Raw genomic sequence first — 21,911 nt, 5'->3', positions numbered from 1 at the left:
GTTAATCAATCAGGGTTTCCGAGCAATGCTTGTCCTCTGTTAAAATGCTTGTCCTCTTTTAATCAATCAGGGTTTCCGAGCAATGCTTGTCCTCTGTTAGTCAATCAGGGTTTCCGAGCAATGCTTGTCCTCTGTTAATCAATCAGGGTTTCCGAGCAATGCTTGTCCTCTGTATGTCAATCAGGATTTCCGAGCAATGCTTGTCCTCTTTTAATCAATCAGGGTTTCCGAGCAATGTTTGTTCTCTGTTAATCAATCAGGGTTTCCGAGCAATGCTTGTCCTCTGTTAATCAATCAGGGTTTCCGAGCAATGCTTGTCCTCTGTTAATCAATCAGGGTTTCCGAGCAATGCTTGTCCTCTGTTAATCAATCAGGGTTTCCGAGCAATCATAGTCCTCTGTTAATCAATCAGGGTTTCCGAGCAATGCTTGTCCTCTGTTAATCAATCAGGGTTTCCGAGCAATGCTTGTTCTCTGTAAGTCAATCAGGGTTTCCGAGCAATGCTGGTCCTTTGTTAAAATGCTTGTCCTCTTTTAATCAATCAGGGTTTCCGAGCAATGCTTGTCCTCTGTTAATCAATCAGGGTTTCCGAGCAATGCTTGTCCTCTGTTAATCAATCAGGGTTTCCGAGCAATGCTTGTCCTCTGTTAATCAATCAGGGTTTCCGAGCAATGCTTGTTCTTTGTTAAAATGCTTGTCCTCTTTTAATCAATCAGGTTTCCGAGCAATGCTTGTCCTCTGTTAATCAACCAGGGTTTCCGAGCAATGCTGGTCTTCTGTTAATCAATCAGGGTTTCCGAGCAATCATAGTCCTCTGTTTGTCAATCAGTAACAATTCATGTGATATCGATAAATCGTGATGGAGGTGAAGAAATCAGACTAGCAATGTGACCTTTTAAGTGAAACTTTTTAATTAGTTTGAAAAGTATCTCTCCGATAGAAAACGACGTTGATTATGAGCGATATTTTTCGAATATCAAAAACATTACACGACGATAGATACTTGGCCCTTTTCATTTTAATGAATGAAATAGGTACTAATATCATTTGTTTGCTGCAGATAGTTTATTGCATGTAAATGTTTTTGCTCCGTATAACCAAAGGAAAATCAATTTGAATCCCAACAAAACTATTGATTTCACTGTTACCAGAAAAAGCCGTAATCACCATCGTCTAGTCTTTGATAACCAAATTATAAAAGAGAAAGAAAATTAAACAGGTCTTTAATTCAATTCCAAAGGAATATGGAGCAAGTACATACAAGTTGTTTGTAAAACATCAGATGAAATTTTAAATATTTTAAGGATGCTCATATAGAAGGTTGACAAGAATGTATTATATACACTTATTTTTCATATGTAAGAGATATCCTAGAACACACAGATGTTGTTTGGAAAGAATGCACATTTGGCGAACAAAAATTATTAGAATCTGCCTAAACGGAAGTCATGAAACCTATAACCGGATGCGAAGTAGAACATGTCACCAGAAACTAATGAATCTGGTGTGAACCTCTGTCTATAAAACGTCATAAACATGACCTTATTTTAATGTATTAAGGTCTGAATCATGTGACTACAGAATATTTATATGATATCATTTAACCTAATTTTAATGATAATGCTTCACTACAGACTCTATCACAATGTAGATTAATTCAATGTTCCCCGTTCTAAAACTTATCTGTTTAGTTCAATTGTTTTACCCAGATGTAACGAAAACATGCAATTCTATGGATCCAGTCTTAACCTCATCTACGTCACTCTGAATTTTAAGTCTAAATTTAATAGTTTGAGCGAAACACGTACATTTATTAATAATTCATTTTCAAATGTAGCTCAGGAAAATTAAGTGTAATTCCCTATAAGTTAAAAACTAATGATAATGGCATAAATCAAGATAAAGCTGATCATATGGTCATCCAAAACAGAACAGTTGTACTATTGCCCCAATAGTTTTAACCAAGTGTATAGTGTACTGGTGTAAAGTGTACTAGTGTATAGTGTACTGGTGTATAGTGTACTGGTGTATAGTGTACTGGTGTATAGTGTACTGGTGTATAGTGTACTGGTGTATAGTGTACGGGTGTATAGTATACATGTGTACAGTGTACGGATGTATAGTTTGCGGGTGTATAGTGCACTGGTGTATAGTGTACGTATATAGTGTACGGTTGTATAGTGTACGGGTGTATATTATACGGGTGTATAGTGTACTTGTTTATAGTGTACGGGTGTATAGTTTGCCGGTGTATAGTGTACGGGTTTATAGTTTACTAGCGTATAGTATACGTGTGTATAGTGTACGGGTGTATAGTATACGGGTGTATAGTGTACTAGTGTATTGTGTATGGGTGTACAGTGTACTTGTTTATAGTACTGACCGTCAATTAAATATAAATACTTTGCTATAACATGATCACAGAAACATATATCTGGCATTAACATGTATCTGCTGGATTCTGCATCAATCTAGTAGAAATAAATGAAACAACAAAATATATGAAAAAAAATGTGTGCACGAACTTTTTTCATAAAAAACCAAACAACGGTAAACATATTGCCTCCATAAATATTATCTAGGGTGCCCTTTGTGAAGCGAATGGCATTGTGTTCACTTTAAAAGGAAATGTTTTCTGTGTCGCCCTGGAATGTCATTGTTAATTTTCTCATTATTATGTAAAGCGAGACCTCACGTCCTTCAGGTGTGGCGATCACCTGTAGTGTATTGATTGTAGCCACACAGGTAAGCTGGTTGAGACGGTCCCTGAGCGCCGCCATGTTTTACAGGTATTTGACTGGAACCGGTTGAATGAAATTCATTTACTTGAATAGTACAATGGCCGCTCCCTACTGAGGACCCGCTCGGACTTGTACGACGTGGACGTTTACGGGGGCTGTATATAGGTATCTGACAGGACAGGAAGTGGTACCTGAACGGACTAGTGTACATATATTTGTAGGTAAAGAACACGATGGGCCGCGGATCGCTATGTCTACTGTTTTTCGCCCTGTTTTTCATGTTGGTGTCATTGGGCCTGACACTAGCCAGTATCGTGACAGACTTTTGGTATACTGTGGACGCCACAGCGGCCACTAACAGAACCGTTCAGACTATTTTCTCCTATAACTTTGGCATGTGGAGGAAATGTTACACCTACAGCATTCCAGATAGTAAGTAGTATTACTATGATTTACTGGGCCCCTTGTGTGTTAGTATTATCTACTAGGCCCCTGTGTGTAAGTATTATCTACTAGGCCCCTGTGTGTCAGTATTATCTACTAGGCCCCTGTGTGTCAGTATTATCTACCAGGCCCCTGTGTGTCAGTATTTTCTACTGGGCCCCTGTATGTAAGTATTATCTGCTGGGCCCCTATATGTAAATAGTATTTACTGTGCCCCTATGTGTAAGTAGTATCTGCTGGACCCCTATATGTAAGTAGTATATGCCGGGCCCCTGTGTGTTTGTACTATCTACTGAGTGCCTTTTTGTGTACGTATTATCAAATGGACCTTTTTGAGGTATAATTAGTATGTACTTGTGCCTGTATATGTAAATATTACTTACTTGGCCCCTCTATATGTAATACATACTAAACCACGTGTGTGAGTCCATGTGTGTATAATTATATATGTACATATGTATAAATTTATATATTATAAGTTCCTGATAAAGTATGGTGTACTTGGGCCTTTGAAATATACTCGTACCAGTCATATCCGACCATACCGACCCCACCCATTGTGAACTAATAAACAAAGCACTACAATGCGGATAATTTTCATTTGGCCTAATCCGCCAGTATATATTACCTGTATGTTTGTATAGTTAAGTCTGTTTACAAGTATACAGGTAAGAGTATTTAAAATCCTCTACACCAGATTCAAGTAAATCAATTATGACGTTCCAATTTCACCTTGAACATCAGAAGTAAGCACAAAACCCACTGGAATTTCGCACTACTATTTTAAGACCTGGTGAAATGATACCTACGACCCCGCCCTTTGACACTTGTCCCGTTTCCATTCTATCGCCACTCCTCAACAGTAGCGATACCACCTGGCAACTTATTGTGTTCGATTCTCTACCAAATTCTAAACACCTCAATCAGAACGTCTACATTTCAAAATCTCCTTATCCGAGACATTTTTTTTTCTTATTTGTCCCGCTCAGAAGTCAGAAGAGGTTTCGTTTTAGACAGCCATGGGAAAGTATTTTCCAATACAATAATATGTCCTGATGTTTAATGGTATTAGAAATATAAGTTTATTACTATTCGCATGTAAGGTTCGGGTCATTATGACGTAGTTAAATGTGCCTTTCTTTCCCCAGCCCCGATGCAACTTTAAAGTTCAGTCAAACAATTTGAAATAAAATAAAGCGATAACATGGAACGATAAATTAACGCAGAGAAAATGACCCCGTATGTTTTTAATGTTTAGAAGTACGCCAAGAAAATTGGAAAAAGTGGTATAACAGGCCTGTATCTTTCACCTGTAACTAATCTAAATCGTGTAAATTGTGACGACGTATAGGAAAAAGAGCTTGTTGGGAGTGGACATGGAGCATTTTGTGGATCAAATTCTAAATAACCGTTCATCCAAGCTTGTCACTGACCAAATATCACGAATTGTGTGTGTTGATATAACAAATTTAAGGATACATGAGTCATATAGACATGCAGGTGAGCCAAGTCATTTTCATGCATATAAAAATATAATGAAGTAAATTCAGGAAGATGTTTAATATTACGTCATCCAATACCCTATTAAATTCTATCTACTAGAGACACTAGCTTTACTCCTTCCTTGTTTGATAACAACAAACCGGATGTTGTGGCAGGAATGAAATGTACCAATATTGGCACCCCTCCCCCACACGGTCCTCTCGTATCAGTCACATGTACAGTAATTATGATCTGTAGGTCCACACAAAGGCCAGGACGCCATGGTGTCCTCCAGTACTTATTTGTCTTTTACACCTTGTTATTCTGAGGTGATCTTTCATCGTGTCACTAAATAAATGGGTTTTTCCGTTTTTACATGTTAATCTGTGCAGGCAGAACTGTTTCTGCCTGATAATTTTCGGCGACGGGTTCTCTAGCTAAGCTCTAGGTCACCTTGTAGACTTTCCTTCTATTCAGTAAAGACCCAGTACAATGGATAGTCAATACAGCCATTTAACTTCTCTAAATTAAGTCATTATTAATTGACTAAGTGTAGATATTTAAACCACAACATAATTAACCAATGTTGCCTGTGTACATATTTAGACCTCTAAATAATCAGCAAATATTGCCAGTGTCGATCTTTAATAGCCAACATTGTCAGTGTCGATCTTTAATGCCAACATTGTCAGTGTCGATCTTTAATAGCCAACATTGTCAGTGTCGATCTTTAATCGCCAACATTGCCAGTGTCGATCTTTAATAGCCAACATTGACAGTGTCGATCTTTAATAGTCAACATTGTCAGTGTCGATCTTTAATAGCCAACATTGTCGGTGTCGATCTATAATAGCCAACATTGACAGTGTCGATCTTTAATGCCAACATTGTCAGTGTCGATCTTTAATAGCCAATATTGTCAGTGTCGATCTTTAATAGCCAACATTGACAGTGTCGTGTGTTTGATTCTGTCAGTGGCCGGTTTTTAACATGATTTGTATTAGCAGGCTATTAAGCATACGTTCTCTGTGATATGTCGGGTTGTAAGCTCACTGTCTGGTGATGAATGACCGGAAGAAAACTTGCACAACAAGAATGTATGTAAAATAGCCACAGGCTAAGAAAGCCGTGTGTACTTCAGACTTTTAAACTTTCTGGCGTACAAAGCATGTTTGTAACATGTATCAGATACATGTTATTATTTGTTGCACTAGGTTTAACGTCGTCGCACCAGCCTGAATCATATAAGGACAGATATCAGATAACTATGAAACGAAGGACTACAAACAAAAGTTATATAACCCAAGTGTTCGGATGGTTATAGAAATAGAGAATGGTACCCAGTGTCTACAATGTCTTGATAGAGAATGGTACCCAGTGTCTACAATGTATTGATAGAGAATGGCACCCAGTGTCTACAATGTCTCGATAGAGAATTGTACCCAGTGTCTACAATGTCTCGATAGAGAATGGTACCCGGTGTCTACAATGTCTCGATAGAAAATGGTACCCAGTGTCTACAATGTCTCGATAGAGAATTGTACCCAGTGTCTACAATGTCTTGATAGAGAATGGTACCCAGTGTCTACAATGTATTGATAGAGAATGGTACCCAGTGTCTACAATGTCTTGATAGACAATGGTACCCAGTGTCTACAATGTATTGATAGACAATGGTACCCAGTGTCTACAATGTCTTGATAGAGAATGGTACCCAGTGTCTACAATGTCTTGACAGAGAATTGTACCCAGTGTCTACAATGTCTTGACAGAGAATTGTACCCAGTGTCTACAATGTCTCGATAGAGAATGGTACCCGGTGTCTACAATGTCTCGATAGAAAATGGTACCCAGTGTCTACAATGTCTTGACATCTTTTGTAGGTGTACCGGTGGACCGCCGTACCGGTATGTGTGGTTATACCTATCAAGATCTGATTCCTGTTAGAGAAGACACCCGAACCTTCGAGGAGAAACGTTACTTACGTAAGTATACCCACCTATGTGATCCGTGTCTTGCTGTAGTGTTTGATTCGATAAGTTATTATTATTAGTGATTTGCTGACGTCATACCTTCGGACAGCCCCACCTCTCGAAAATATGGTGTTGAGACTTTCCGATAGTGCAGAGGCGACATTGAAATATCATTGTACTTTCGTGTGGAGGATTGAATGAATGAGAAATCGTGGCCTCAGATCGGTTGAAAGCTAAAGCAAACTATGGTAACATGAATTCAGTTCATCTGATTGGTTGATTGGAAAACTAAATTGTCATTCTATGAAGTTGATGATACTTCGAAACATGTGGGCGCCGTCGCTGATAAGCCGGACTTCTTCTCTGCCCCGAATAATTTTCTTCATACAAAATCTAAGGTTCATATTACAAAACAAATGGTTGGTTTCGAACATCACAAAACTGACATGTCGTGCGCAAGGTATATATCCAATGTTACTGGTGTTTTAAGGATTACGAGATACATTCAAGTTGGTCAATCGTAACGTTACTATACAGTTCAACTTTATCGTTGATATAGGGATTTTATTCTAAGATCACGGATCTGTAGTGTGAACCTATCCTGATGGAATCAGCCTCACGATCAACATGTTCTGTCATTTTATTCTATTTCATAAGAAAATACCAATATTTCATTCACTGACCTTCGTAGACTAGTTGTGAACCCAATACACTGTAACAGAACCAACCAGGCCTAGGCCAATATTTTTACTGTTACCCGTCTGCTGAAAGGCGTATAAGCGAAAGTTAAGCACGTTAGATGAATAAAATGCGTCTTTTTTCGTGCAGATTTAGAGAGGTCATGGCTAGGATGTATGATGGCCTGTGCTGCTGTGCAGGTGTTCGGCGTCCTAACCTTGATTTGTGGACTCTGGCCTGCCGATTGTAAAAGCTTGAAGAAGTCCAGTCTTTATCTGGTATCCGCCATCTTGTGTCTGATTGCAGGTAAGCAGTACCTTTAGGACTATGTCGGTGATTGGTTTAGCTCCTATAAATTACAGATTATCACAACATAGGACGAGTGACAAGTCCATTTTTCGTTCACTTATGTTCCGATTTCGCTCCCGCTATCTGATTTGTAGTTTGTTGGAATGTTTTATTTGTGATTATCAGAATATTTAATACAATATTGTGGTTTTGTTGTACACAGATACATATTGAATGTTGTTATTTTTGTAGGTATGTGTGGGATAGCAAGCGGAATCTGTTTTATTGCCTTGCGGGACATTGACATTTTCACGCATGTTATTTATCCAAGTCACGTGACTTACTCTTACGGTTGGTCATTTGCATTGGGCTGGGGAGGAACCGGGCTCTGTATTCTGGAAGGATTTATCTTCTTGTGCCTACTGAGGAGTGACTATATTAACATCAACGAGACCCGGAAGTATAATTCTTTCGGCTGAGAGAGGGACATAACTGCTTCATGATTTTAATACTCAGAAACAAGATATATGCTTGACTGCACTAGAAGTTCTATTCTATCTGCCGTGTACAATATAAAAAGACATGTATCATTGCCAACTCTATTACTGTCATCACTGACACCAAAAAATTTGTGCTGATAAATAGAAAGTCTCTTTGATTCTCTAAACATTTAAATAACTTATACCTATTTGATCTATTCGTCAGGTATCTCGAACCTGTCTCGGTTTACATCAGACTGGTCTTTCCAGTATGTACCTAGGACCTGTCTCGCTTTACTTCCGGTAGCCCGTTTTCTGTTTTCTGAACCTGCCGAGATATACTTCCGGTGAAATCAGTCTGTTTACCTTGTTGGAACTTTTCTAGGTGTTTTCTGACCAGTCTCGATTTAAACACCCGGTTGATTTTTCCTTTTATATATTGGACCTGTCTCAGTTTAAAATCAGTTGACTTTTCGACGTGCATCCTTGGCCTGTCTCCGACCACAAAGCCTGGCTCTTAAGGTATATCTATGCGAGAGGGAGGTTTGTCGTCATTTCGTCCTATTGTCTCAATATCTGCCGAAAGGATGTCCATCTTTATTTGTGTTCCAAACTCAGATATATATGATAGCTTTCATCTAGTGACAGTTGCTTTCTTCACTAACTTGGACCGGAACTGGCCACGTCATGCTTCAGCGGCCTTTAGCGTTCTGGTCTGTTGACAGTATTTTCTTAGCGTTCTGGTCTGTTGACAATATTTTCAACCGTTCTGATCTGTTGACAATATTTTCTAAAATACTGGTCTGTTGACAGTATTTGCTTGGCGTCCTGGTCTGTTGACCGTGCTTTCTAACGTTTCATTGCGACGAAGTTTCTTTCACATTTTGTGAGTAAATACTGACGTGGAAATGACAATAAATGAAAATACTTTATTGGTATCCCAGAAGAAACCCCAAAACGCAGTGCTAAATACAGAAACGTCCTTGTATGATGCTATATATACTCAAACTGATTTTTGTCCGTTCTTGCCTTCCCCTGTCCCAACTAAAAGCCTGGTTGTGTTTAGCACTGTCCACTTCTTCATTATGTTGCACTCTACTGTAAAATCTCTCTCATAACTTAAATCTCTTCTGAATTTATGCATGCTCAACGACATTTTATCTCTATGCTGAAAAGTCAGAATTATCTGTGTCGTATTTTTGTTCAGTTTAGAAAATATATCAGTTAACGAATGTGTCCAACATGGATTTTTGTAGATATTTGTATACTTACGAGTGAGAAATGTTATATTTATAAATCAGCATTTTTTCCATGATGTACAATGAGTATTATTAAGATCAGTATGTAATGAAGTATACAGTGGGGATGTCCTGTGTTTTAATTTGAAAGCTGCTGTGAGCTATTTTGATATTAGCTTTAAGTAAATAAATATACACGTACATTACCTGTAAAGGTATTTTCAGCACAGGTTAGGATGTCATGTGTTTTTTTAAGTCAGAAAAGGGTCTACTTATATTCTTATATAAAATTTTAGGCTTCAGTTCACGATATAAACATTGTGGAAATTCTATGTAGATCTAGCTAGATCTATTTACATTTCGAACATACGCTCCATAATGATTGGTCCACAACAGATTTGCTTTTTTCATTCGCCGAACAGTTTGAAATGTTAACTTATACATTAGATTTTTGTTTGAATCGATCAAAAAAGCAGCGGAATTCCAATCCTTATAGAAATTACAGATGGCATTGTAAGTTCTACATTCCCCAATGTGTTGTATTTAGACACTGAGATATATTGGCAGGGGGCATTGCCACAAATTTGAGCTGTTTAAACTAACATCGAGAAAGATATTTTGATACTAATATTATTTTTAAAAGTTATTCGAAAGAGTTCTGTAAAAACATAAAACAACCAGAAATTTGCCCGGCTGACGTGCCAACTTGTGTAGAAAATCCCTTTAACCAGCTGACGTGCCAACTTGTGCAGAATATCCCTTTAACCAGCTGACGTGCCAACTTGTGCAGAATATCCCTTTAACCAGCTGACGTGCCAACTTGTGCAGAATATCCCTTTACCCAGCTGACGTGCCAACTTGTGCAGAATATCACTTTAACCAGCTGACATGCCAACTTGTGCAGAATATCCCTTTAACCAGCTGAAATGCAGGTAATAAAATGGCCAGCATTTTTCAATGTTAGTATTGTGGTCGTTTATTTTATTATTTTTACATAGTTAAGAATATGTATCTTATGTATTTGCCAATAATCGAAATAAATGTGAAGTATTTACAGTTCTGTGTTGTTTCATACGGTATAAGGGAGATAACTCACACAAGCGAGACCGGGATCTTGTCCGTTTAACTACTGTTGAGGCGGTATAATAATGTCTCCTTTGCGTACAATTTTGTTTATTAATTATAATATCGAACATTTAGTTCATTTTACATTGTAGATATTGATAAGTAAGCAATCTGGAAAAATGTATATCTGACTTGTTCAGTTACGATTTGATGACAGTGTTGAAACAAATACTATAATTATTACGATATAGCAAGATACCACATACTTTAAAAAACCTAATTGTTCCATCTTCCAACTGATAGCCAAAAGGTGTTTATGTACATGCCACAGAAATAGTTTAAAGGCTGTATGAGTAATTATACAGCAGACCGTTTAAGATGACGCGTTTTTAACGACAAGCTCCTTCATAAGAACACAAAAAGGAAGAAGACGGTCGTAAATCGAGATTAAAGCCGTACATTTTTTCATTGGTATTATGTAGAAGTTGAGAATAAAGGTTTTCTTACTAGCCTTGGCTACTACGAATTACCCTTTAGTTGAATGATAGTGTGTCCGGCTAGAGGCCGGAAGGTCACTAGTTCGAACCCCACCAAGGGCAGGATGTATTTGGTGCCGTACCCAAGGCTCGACGTGATAATCGACCATCTCTACCAAATGCACCAAAGAAGCATACTGTGTCATCCGTTTACAACCAATGTTCGGGCGAGCAGTGAAAACCAACCCTTTGAGGGACCAAACATAACACCTTAACCACTTAATTCTATCGACATCACTCGTACCTTCCGCCATCATTGAAAACATTTGTAAACTAGATTTCAGCTCAATTTGATTTGCAACAAATCAGAAGGCCTTGATAGCTCAATCGGGAAGGCATTGTACCCTACAACCTTATGTCCGAGATGGATTTTATTTTCGGGATCAATAGGGACTCGGAGGTGAACATATTGTTGATATTAGTCATTAAAATTTCTTATATGTTGCTTATACTGGAAGTGGTTCCTGTACTAGAACAATAAATAAGAGTTTTATATTTTAAGGACTTCAATTTTTCTTGTTGGGAGGGGGTGTTTTTTTGTTTTTGTTTGTGTGTGTGTGTTTTTATGGGTGTGAAATATGGACTTTGTTAAATGTGGTGTTGCTGATTGGTAATTAAGAATAGTTCACTTTCCTTTATAGTGTAGAACTAGGGACATGTTCTAAGGTATTATCTATTGTATTATAAACTTTCTAATTAAAGTATTAGTTTCCATTGATAAAAATCACCAAACGTACACTGGAAAATATTGGTTATACATAGTTACAGTAAATGTTCACCGTGTATGGGTATGTGATCTTGTTAAAATTTCTTTGGAGGACCAATCTATGTCAAAGTGGAACAAATATAAAATATCTCCCCAAAGGCAGTATTAGTATACTATCGTATTCTAAAGGTAGAGTTATATTCTGAAAAACATCCTTGTATCTTAAAATGTTAGAAACATAATACCGTTTTTAAATTCAGGATTTACAATCATAGAATACCAATCGAAATTGGCAAATGAGAAGATATGGTGTCAAAAGGATATATCCCTTGTACATATAGAACTGATAAAATTGGCGATATATTTCATCACATTTTAAAGTGCCCAGAATTCCATGAGTGAAGATATTTGATATTCATTAAAAATCTAATCCCCAGTATGTGCTTCAAAGCAAGTATACTATGCTCCAAATATCTTAAATAGTGAAGTTCACAAAATCGTTAAAAAGTGAATGTAAATTTCCATTAAAATTCCTTCCTTTTAAGAAACATCACCAATTCAGCAGGCTTTGTTGTACCTGATCAACACTAATTAAATAACAAACAAGTTGCTGAAGGTATTTACTAAATATTTCACATTTTTATTGAATCAGCGGTATATACTTGAATAACGACATCGATCGTCCTACCGTGTGTAATAGAGGATGTTGGAATGTCCGTCCTACCGTATGTAATAGATAATGTTGAAATGTCCGTCCTACCGTGTGTAATAGAGGATGTTGGAATGTCCGTCCTACCGTATGTAATAGAGAATGTTGGAATGTCCGTCCTACCGTGTGTAATAGAGGATGTTGGAATGCCCGTCCTACCGTATGTAATAGAGGATGTTGGAATGTCCGTCCTACCGTGTGTAATAGAGGATGTTGGAATGTCCGTCCTACCTTGTGTAATAGAAATGTTGGAATGTCCGTCCTACCGTATGTAATAGAGAATGTTGGAATGTCCGTCCTACCATTTGTTATAGAGAATGTTGGAATGTCCGCCCTACCGTTTGTAATAGAGAATGTTGGAATGGCCGTCCCCACACTGGACCTTTCCGTCACACAATGACACCCGAAGTAGGTTTGTGTGTGAGGTGTGTCCCCTCGCGTACAGGTAGATCTCCAGCACGTGCTGATGGCCGTTGTTGAGTGTGGTATATACCGCCACTGTTTGACCTTTAATGAGCGCTGCCACGTCATCTTGAGACAAGAATACGTCGTGCTTATGAAGTCCGGCTTGAGACACGGCTGAAGACGAAGATGTCTGGTAATGCTCCTCGTGGCGTGTGGGGTTGGCGATACTTTGTAAAGCGGTTGGTTTTTCTCGGAAATACTTGGCATTGGTAGCCATGTTCATTACAAGATCTTTAAGCGCATCCAACTCTTTGTAGATCACATTACCCTCATAATGTGTCGGTACCACTGGATACCGAAGACGCACGGTCCCGACTGCAGGAATATCCCTCAGAACAGTCTCAGTGCCAGACGGTACCACGGAATGAGTATGGCCAGTTCTATCCATAACATAACGCCTCCCGCTCGCATGACTGAAGAATTCGGCAGGAGTTTGAAAGAAGTTGCCCATGTTTGTACCATTCAATGCTTTCTCTGGCGTGTGACCATCGCGTCCATTTGCTGTAATAGTGTTTGCCGGGTTCTTGTGTACGTCCCCGGCGATGTACGCCAAGTTGTACGGATTCCAAGTCAAGAGTGGCGTCAGCCAAATGATTTCTAACGGGATAGCATAAGAATATCGGGCTGTGTCGGCAGTGCACACATTTTTGTGTGTGGTCCTGTCCCGATGGCAGGACCTATAAGAAAGAGCCGCGACATTATGTTGTGTATTGGCAGCTACCCACAAAGTTCGGTCCGCGTAACCACGATTGATAACAGTGGTACCCATGGCTCCCTTCTGCAGCACGCGGTACCAGTGATGGTATTTTCCTATGTTGAGCTTTGTGTTATTTCGGGGGAAATGTGCGTTGTATGTGGTCAGACCAAACTCACCACCCGTTATATTGACTGGATAGTTATCTTTGCCAGGAATCTCCTCCATGATGGCATCTAATGTGGAATAGTGAGAGAAGGTTGGAAGGCCTTCCCCGTGGCCAAGATCTGCCAAGAACCCACGAGGTCTTCTACCAAACTCTATTAAGTCAAATCGGGCGGATTTCGACTTCGCAAAATCATACAAACTTTTTTTGAACGATAATCTAGTGGCCAGGTCATCTTTGATGTAGAAGGATGCTAGTTTTAATTCCTGTTGGATTGGATGGCATACGATACGTGCATTCCAATGTGCATACAGGGCTGTGCCATTGGTAACGGTCATGATCTTGGTCGGGTTAAAAGTCTGGCCAGTTTCCAGTCCATCGGCGGATAAAAATTCGATACTTAGCGCTTCGCTCATCCACCGCCTCTGATCATGGGCTGCTCCGTCTAACCACGTTCCCTCTAAATAACATAACACGGGTTTGAAATAATCGGCATAGTCGCTGCGTATCTTGGTATCCTGGTATTTAAATGCCCTGAAGTACTGTTGCATCTCAGCAATCTGGTCGCTAACGTTATGTTTGGCGAGAACGGAAGGAGGCACCCTTGGGTAGGGAATGGGTTCTGTTTTGTGCCAGTCATGACTATTTTTACTCGGCATAACCAATTTGTATCTCTGGGATGGTATTTTGAACTCTACACCATTTAAGACGAATATGTTTGTATTGATGATATGCTGGTCCCGATTATAAGGCAAATCGTAGAAAACCGCTGGAAAACGAGTCACATCATCGTTGAGGTAGGGTCGCGTGCCTTTGTGTCGGAGCATCGACTGCTTGATACCCGAGTCTCCATCCGATCGGATACGTTCCTCCACCCCTAACTGTTGCATTACCAGCTGGCGAGCCAGCCCCTCTAATGTCTGACGTGCGCCACCTAGTTGCACGTCCATCGGGTCCATTGTAGTGGTGGGTGTGGTCGGTCGATGGTTCACGTGGTGAACAGGTTTATGTGTCGGCTTCGGAGTTACATGATGGGTGTTGGCTACTGTAACCCCGTTGCTATGGTGGGTGTTGGTTACTGTCGCCCCGTTGCTATGGTGTAACAGACATGATAACGTCAGAGCAATCACGATCTGTAATAAAGAGAAAGTAAGTACAGATTAACCTAAGTATATGTAATTGGGGTTAACAAGACATCTGTTCTATTGGTATGTCGGAGTACTGGCATGCACAGGGTAGCTTCATCATTTTTTGGTTCCAATAAAACAGAGATTGTTAGTTATTTCTAACAAGACTGTGAGACAATATTCTCCGCCTCGTCAAAGTAATTGGTGTATGAACATATTATTATCATGTCTGCCTTCAGCCTTACTTAAGTAAACTTTTCCTGTAAAGTATAAAAAGCAAATGCTAAAATATGATATCTTCACACAGTCTCAAAATGAAGATTTTGTCCTTTCTGTAACAAGTGATGTACTCGTAGAAGACGGAACCACTTCATTCTAAGAGCCCCTTGTTCAGTGGACTAAGAAATTAATATCAAATCATATCATCGAGTCTACAAATGAATCAAATTGTTATCAGTCTGTAACAACATAGAATTAATTACAATGGTTCATATATCATGCTTGTTTTACGATCTAATTTGTTGGTTTCTAACTAGTATGATTTGCAAACTAAGAATACATATGAACGCATATATTTAAATTATAAATTTATGAGATGAGTATATCTTACTGCCTGTATTGATTTTGATTTTAATGTACATTAATATAACATTTTCATTTGTATCGATGACTTGTATATGTTCAAGATGAAATTAAGAATATAAAAAACAGGTCTATGTGTCGACCTTGGATATTATGGATATTGGCTACAGTGACCTAGTTGGTTTGGTGTACCAGACATGCTACCATGATCTGTGATAAAGAGAAATAACAGGTTAGTGTATATATGTGACCGAGGTTTGTGAACGGCTGACGAGTTCTTGCACAAAAATCCAGATAATGGGGAGAGACCATTGAATATCGAATCAAAGGCTATATTTGAACACCATAGGACGGGAATGCAGGAATTTTGCTATCCAGAAATGGAAAATTCACAATAGGGAAATTGAAATCATCACGTCATACAACCTGGAGAAAGTTTTCCATGTTGGTCGAGATAAGAGGCTGATGTAGAACAGTCTGTCGTGTCCTGAATTTCCAGCCCTGGAAATATACCTTAACAGGTTAACAGAACGGCACGTTACACAACCGATAAGTGGACAAGCCGTCAAAGACAGACAAAACAGACTGTCTATCTAATACAATGACCGTACCATCAAAGGTAGACAAAGGTGTCAAAAGACTGGACATATTCCGTCAAAGACAGACAGTTCACATAGTCTGACCGATGATGCGAACACTTCCTCACTACAGCATACGCAATACATTTCATAGTACTTATTGAATCATAGGGTGATTGTGCTGGACCGGTCTCGGTACAGTGTTTACATACACAGGCACAGATGGGGATCCGAGGTACTCAGTACTACAGTCCCTCCACGTGGCGTGTTTCTCGGGAAACTGAGAAATGATCTGGTCTGTGCCGTCGTGGTTGTGTTCGTGGGCGAAACACATTGCCTCAATGGCTCTGGATGGTTTGCGACGGACCACCCGTGTGTTTTCAGTGAGGTAATGCTATCAGCTACTACAAAGAGACCTCACCTCAAATTGACCTTGATTGTTCACGGAGAAATACACCCAGCAATAAATCAATCCGACACCCGTCAATATGATCTAAACACACCAAACAAAATATACCCAACCCAATTACTGTGACTTGTTGGTTTGTGTGTACGTTCATGTAATTATATAGATCGAATGCATTTTTGACAGTGAAATTGAAATAACATATATCTGTTCATTTTGTAGTATTTCGTTACAAGGATCACAGCATGTATCTATTTATTCAAAATTTGACTATTATTCAAAGCTCCGTTCTCCAAGGTACACCATGCATAGTGGCATTTCTTCACTGTATATAACTACACAAAAGTTAACTTGTAGTGTCATCATAAATCTAACAAGAGTTATAATGTTTAACTTGTAAAATATGTAGAGTTTCTAGAGTAAAGAGATACTTACCATGCTGCCGTGTGGTGAAGGTCGTGATGTCGCTCTTGACAATGATGATAGTTATGTAACTGTCCCATATTATATATAATACACCAGTATCTGTTTCCGACCGACAGGTGATGACCACTGTCGCCATCAATAGGGTGACATTTGACCTATATTCTATCTTCATCAGAATTCTGTCAGGGCTCTCGTTTCTTTAGTCTCGCATTATCTAGTAACAGTGTCCTTGTGAGGACATTTTCTACTTTATTTACACACACCTGTTTCGTTTATGATAGAAATAATTTTTATAATAAAGAGGGTATCGTATTTCAGTCGACCTAAGATATCATGAAACATTATCAGGCAGTATTTTTGCGGTGCCATCATTATTGTATGTCTTTGATTGTAACAGTGAAGTAAACAGAGCCACACAATTTGGTAAACAGAGAATGATAATAGTAAACAATTAATATTCCTATATTCTATTTAGTAATTTTAAACATTCATCTATTTAATATTCTCTATCTTACACATTCATCTGTATAATAGTTCTATATTTTATTTAATGGACAAAATTTTATAAAAATATGAAAAGATGTTTATACCAGTCAGATAATTTAAATGGAATAAATTGTTTAAACATTTATAACTTCTATTTTTGTTTAGCCTATCAAGGGAAAACCTAGCTCTGACCGGACAATTGTCCTATCTCATTTTTCATCTGCTTTCTACTTCCGTTCCTTCCTGTCGTTTACTTTTCCCACGTATTGGTAAAGCATGGTTACATTTGATAGAGAATATTGCATTATCAATGATGTTTCGTTTAGTTTAATTTGGTATTTAGTTATCAAAGTGATAATATCACTAATTGGTCCCTATTTTCGCTCTAGTTTTTGGGACTGATAAGAACTGGCTCCCTGGTGAACATGTTGAATTCGAACATTGAACGTTGGTAGAGGCAGTTTTGTAAGGCGGCCAAATAGATTTTGGCTGAAAGGTTCGTTAACGCTATTCGAACGAGGTACTGGATGGATATATATTGCAAATTTTATATGAACATTCCCCCGGTTGTGCCATTTTGCTTTAAAGGTTGGTCAGAAAAACAAACACAAAACAGCTGGCACGCGACAGTCTTCGATTTTGGCAATGAAAATTTGTCTAGTTGTTTCATTTTAATGTGGAACTGTCCAGAGAAACAAATTGACTGAGAAGTAGCCACTTTTGATTTTCTCAAATTTCATTTATAGCTTTTCATTGGCCCCTATCTGTGCCCTACAAACGGCTGACAAGCGGTCATTTTGTATTTTACAGTCATTATCGTCGCTAATTCTTGAATGGAATTTTCCGAACTCCATACCTGAATAAAAGTTCCATCTTTTAAAAAATAAAAAAAGATCAAACAATGGTGGACGCCAAGATCCCTTAAGATATCTTGTTATGAGATGAAACGCACTATTTTAGGGAGCTTGATGAACTTTATTCCATTTTAATTTTCAAAAGGATTGTGTTTAATTCATAGGTTATGTTTGTGTCCCCATCACTTATATCTCGATGTAGAGAACCCGATGTTCAATAGCTACGATACGGCTGTCCTACTCGGGACACAGTGAGATTATCACACACAGCTGCCTTCAGCGTATCGGATGAGAGACAAGCAGATACTTACTATCAGACAGGTGAACTTCTCGAGGTATTTAAACAGGTACGTCAGACCCTCGGCGGTACTTCACATCTTCTCTGGCTGCAGAAATGGCATTTAAGGTAAGCACGGCTAGCTGTGATGTGTGCTTATATCATTTAATTAGATTTCGCTGTTTCAAATACTTGCTGATAAACATTGTTTTTCAACCACTTTTTCTTGTCTGAAATTTCAGACAGGACTGCCTTCCATTGGGCTATCGAACTTAAACCACCTTTGTTGATTCCCTTGTGTTTTGTTTTAGTACAAAGATCACAGATCTATATAATTGTAACAAAATATCGGTACTCTATTGCTTGTCGTTACCAGACTATCAGTGATCTGTAAATAGAATGATGGTCTCTGCGCAATAAACTGAGCGTCTTATCCCAATCCAACAAAATCTTCTACTTCAGCTTACTTACACAAAGCGCTTCATGTGTGTAACATTTACAATCAAAGAGAAAATTCATTGTTGCTACAAATAAAAGTTTGGTTCCACACAACAAAACTATTTTTCAAGTGTTGATAAGCCACTACTAGGTTACCGAACATGCTTGCTATGAAATGCGACTTATTACTTTTGAATTAAATATGGACATCGTAAACTGCTAGATTTAAACTAAATTTTTTAAATCAAGTGTTTTCAAGTCTGTTACTTCAAAAACCAGGATTCGGAAATATTTCTTGGAAAATGTCGAGTCTGGTGTTATCGAAATGTTTTATGAATTCAGAAGGTATAGTTTCATTTTTGGGTGAAGTACGTGTAGATCTTGTCTGTGTTTAAATCTTATCCTTATTTTAACAATATCGATGTTGATTTAGTTTTTTTTTTTTTTTCTTTTTTTTTCAATATTATGAGTTCCCTGTATGTTTGCTTAAAACACTAATAAAGAAGCCAACATGATACGCAATCATGTATTTGTGTATTGTACCTGATGTGTATTTTGTAGATATTGCTTTATTTCTTTGTATCCATTGTAGATGCTGTTGGTTGTAGTACTAACGGTCTCGGTGCTGACAGCCAACGCAAATCGAAACCACGATCTGGGCGTGTTAAAGGGCACAGTGCAGACTCTCGCGCGTCAACTCATGCTGCAACAGCTCTTCGTGGAGGAACGAATAAGATCAGATGGAGATTCCGGTGTCAAACAAATCCGAATCAACAACAAGGGCACCAGGAGCTACTTTTCGGACACCATAACTCAGCGATCTGCCCTCGCTACCCATGACCACTCGAACTATGACCGTACTGTGGGTATGGGCGAACTTATCGTCGTACTCAATGGAGTAGAGTTCCGTACGCGACACAACGACTACAAGCTACGTATGCCCAGTAAACACTCAAAGACATACAATGCTATGGAAGATCTGCCTTTCCCAGGTGTGCCACCATCTGTTAGAAACAAACAAACTGTGGCGGATCAGATCAAGGAGATGCGCGAATATTTCCGGGCGTTCAAGGAACAGAACACGCATATCCGTCAAGACTATAAGAATTATTTCAAGCCCGCCATGTGCTACCTAGAGGGAGGCTGGACCACAAACACGGAAACATTAGAGGAACCCTTCCACAGTGACCGCCACTTCTTGGATGCGGCTGGTTGGGCCGACCTTCACAAGAAGATCCGGTTTACGTCTTACACCGGAAGTAAGAGTATGCTGGAGAACTATAGCTTCTTACCCACCACCCTTGTGGATGTCAAAAACGGAACACCCCAGTACTCTCAATGGAACTACCGTATCCTTTGCAATCCTATCAAAACACAGCTCGGGCTCGGAGATTTTGCTCTTGTTGATGACCTGGGTCCCCGTCTGGCCAACAGAAAGACTTTAGATCAGATGTCACTGAGCAGAGCGGCCAGGTTTACACTGAATCCAACACACGGCACTCACCACTTCAACAGCACTCTCGGACACGGCAAGCTGGACATTAGGCTTTACGGACAGGGCATCATAGATAACATCATGCAGGAAATTCCAGGGAAAGACAACTATCTGGCAAATCTAAATGACAATGCATATCTTAAAACGGAATACGACATGAAGTACGCCAACAATACACGTCTTAACACTGGGTACTATCACCGCTGGTTCAAGTATCAAACACCGGGCAATTCAAGAACATACACCGCATATCGGGGTTACGCCGATCAAAACCTGTGGACCGCTCAGACTACACAACCCCAAATAACACCCCGAACCATCAAGTACTGTTACACAGACCGACACACCCATAAACGCACATGTACTAACCAGGTCTCGAGGTACACCTACGCCATCCCATTGGAAATAATTTGGCTAACACCACTGTATAGATGGAATCCATATGACCTCACATTCCACCACGGACCTTCCACAGTCTCGCCAGCAAATTCGGTCGACGCAAATGGTCGAGATGGTGGTATGAGCACGTCTAAAGCTTTCAATGGTACCCGTAATGACGTCTTTTATTTCACTCCGAACGATTTCTTCAAGAGCGGCTCCGATCCAACCAGAGAGGCAGTAGGCGTCCTGGATAAACACGGCCTTGTAAGAAGTGTACGGTCCTCGGGCACACGTACTTTCCTTCCAGATATCCAAGGCGTTGGCAAAGTGAGATTAAGATATCCCATCGCTCCAGCGCACTACGAGGGAAATGCCGTCTACAAAGAGATAGACGCTCTCAAAGAGATGGTTATGAACATGCAGAAGTACGTTAAGTATTTTGAGGTGCCACCAGCAGTTGGACAACACACGGCCAACAATCAGTCTCTCGTGATCGCTGCTGACGATGAGCACTTCCAGACGTCCAACGCCACGTGGCACACCCCAGGACCTCACGTACATGACATATATCTAACCCACAACCAGTACCGTGACGTAACTCACGCCAAGAATGTATCAGTATACACGTCCGTGGCCTTGGGACACCAGCATTTAATAGTGATGTCTGTCGACCCCAAAAACCACACTATCTTCAAAATTAACCAATGTGACGGTCACCCAACATGCGCTGGGGGTCATACTAACGTTCTCAACCATCTTCCTTAGCTTCGGCTATATCCGGTCAAGTTGTGATGTTCATCACTAAAAAGTAAATTGTTATTTGATGTCTAACTAAACGACTTATTGTTTCTTTATGTAACACACTGCCCTCCAGAGGTTCCATACATATCATTTCTTCTGGTGTGCAAGTTCGTAAGAAAATGAAAAAGTGTCAATCTTTTTTCAAACATATTTAAATCTTAGTGTTCTGATAACCAACACATTTTATCCGATACAAATGTTATGATTACAAGTGTTGAAAAAAAGAGAGACATAAAAGAGTGAATTCCAACAGATTCCTCTTCGGAAAAAGTGATAATTAGGGATGTTTGGGTGACAGTAAAGTAGTGATGCAATCGTATGTATTGGTTTGTTCGGAATATTTCCTTCATGTTGGTAATGTCAATAGAATAGAAGTTGTCATAACAACCAGTAGAA

At 39.2% G+C, this 21,911-nt stretch overlaps 3 protein-coding genes across 3 annotated transcripts; 2 read left to right on the top strand and 1 right to left on the bottom strand.

Moving 5' to 3' along the window:
* The first annotated feature begins 2,974 nt into the window (after positions 1-2,974).
* LOC132556125 (transmembrane protein 178B-like) lies at positions 2,975-8,085 on the top strand. The gene is made up of 4 exons (XM_060220511.1): positions 2,975-3,173; positions 6,551-6,652; positions 7,469-7,624; positions 7,859-8,085. The coding sequence occupies exons 1-4, from the start codon at positions 2,975-2,977 to the stop codon at positions 8,083-8,085; spliced, it is 684 nt and encodes a 227-aa protein (XP_060076494.1).
* A 4,588-nt stretch (positions 8,086-12,673) lies between these two features.
* Positions 12,674-16,285, bottom strand: LOC132556152 (uncharacterized). Its single transcript, XM_060220541.1, has 2 exons — positions 16,160-16,285; positions 12,674-14,797 (listed from the first exon to the last, which is right to left on the bottom strand). Exons 1-2 carry the CDS (start codon positions 16,283-16,285, stop codon positions 12,674-12,676), a joined length of 2,250 nt encoding a protein of 749 aa, XP_060076524.1.
* Positions 16,286-18,517: 2,232 nt separating this feature from the next.
* On the top strand, positions 18,518-21,479 carry LOC132556151 (uncharacterized). The gene is made up of 2 exons (XM_060220540.1): positions 18,518-18,529; positions 19,431-21,479. The coding sequence occupies exons 1-2, from the start codon at positions 18,518-18,520 to the stop codon at positions 21,477-21,479; spliced, it is 2,061 nt and encodes a 686-aa protein (XP_060076523.1).
* Positions 21,480-21,911: the final 432 nt, after the last annotated feature.

This window comes from Ylistrum balloti, unplaced genomic scaffold (assembly GCF_031769215.1).
Source record: "Ylistrum balloti isolate Yb309-2 unplaced genomic scaffold, AGI_CSIRO_Ybal_v1 Utg370552, whole genome shotgun sequence".
NCBI classification, from domain to species: domain Eukaryota; kingdom Metazoa; phylum Mollusca; class Bivalvia; order Pectinida; family Pectinidae; genus Ylistrum; species Ylistrum balloti.
Note: the sequence above shows the minus strand (reverse complement) of the source record. Positions and strands in the feature narration are given on the sequence as shown.

What these genes read in the sequence shown, in the direction of transcription:
- LOC132556125 (XM_060220511.1), top strand. Translation starts at nt 2,975, where the DNA reads ATGGGCCGCGGATCGCTATGTCTACTGTTTTTCGCCCTGTTTTTCATG. An exon ending in CGAGGAGAAACGTTACTTAC is followed by an intron (nt 6,653 to 7,468) that starts GTAAGTATACCC and finishes TTTTTCGTGCAG; the next exon opens with ATTTAGAGAGGTCATGGCTA. An exon ending in CATCTTGTGTCTGATTGCAG is followed by an intron (nt 7,625 to 7,858) that starts GTAAGCAGTACC and finishes TTATTTTTGTAG; the next exon opens with GTATGTGTGGGATAGCAAGC.
- LOC132556152 (XM_060220541.1), bottom strand. Translation starts at nt 16,285, where the DNA reads ATGTGTTTCGCCCACGAACACAACCACGACGGCACAGACCAGATCATT. An exon ending in CCCCATCTGTGCCTGTGTAT is followed by an intron (nt 14,798 to 16,159) that starts GTAAACACTGTA and finishes TCTTTATTACAG; the next exon opens with ATCGTGATTGCTCTGACGTT.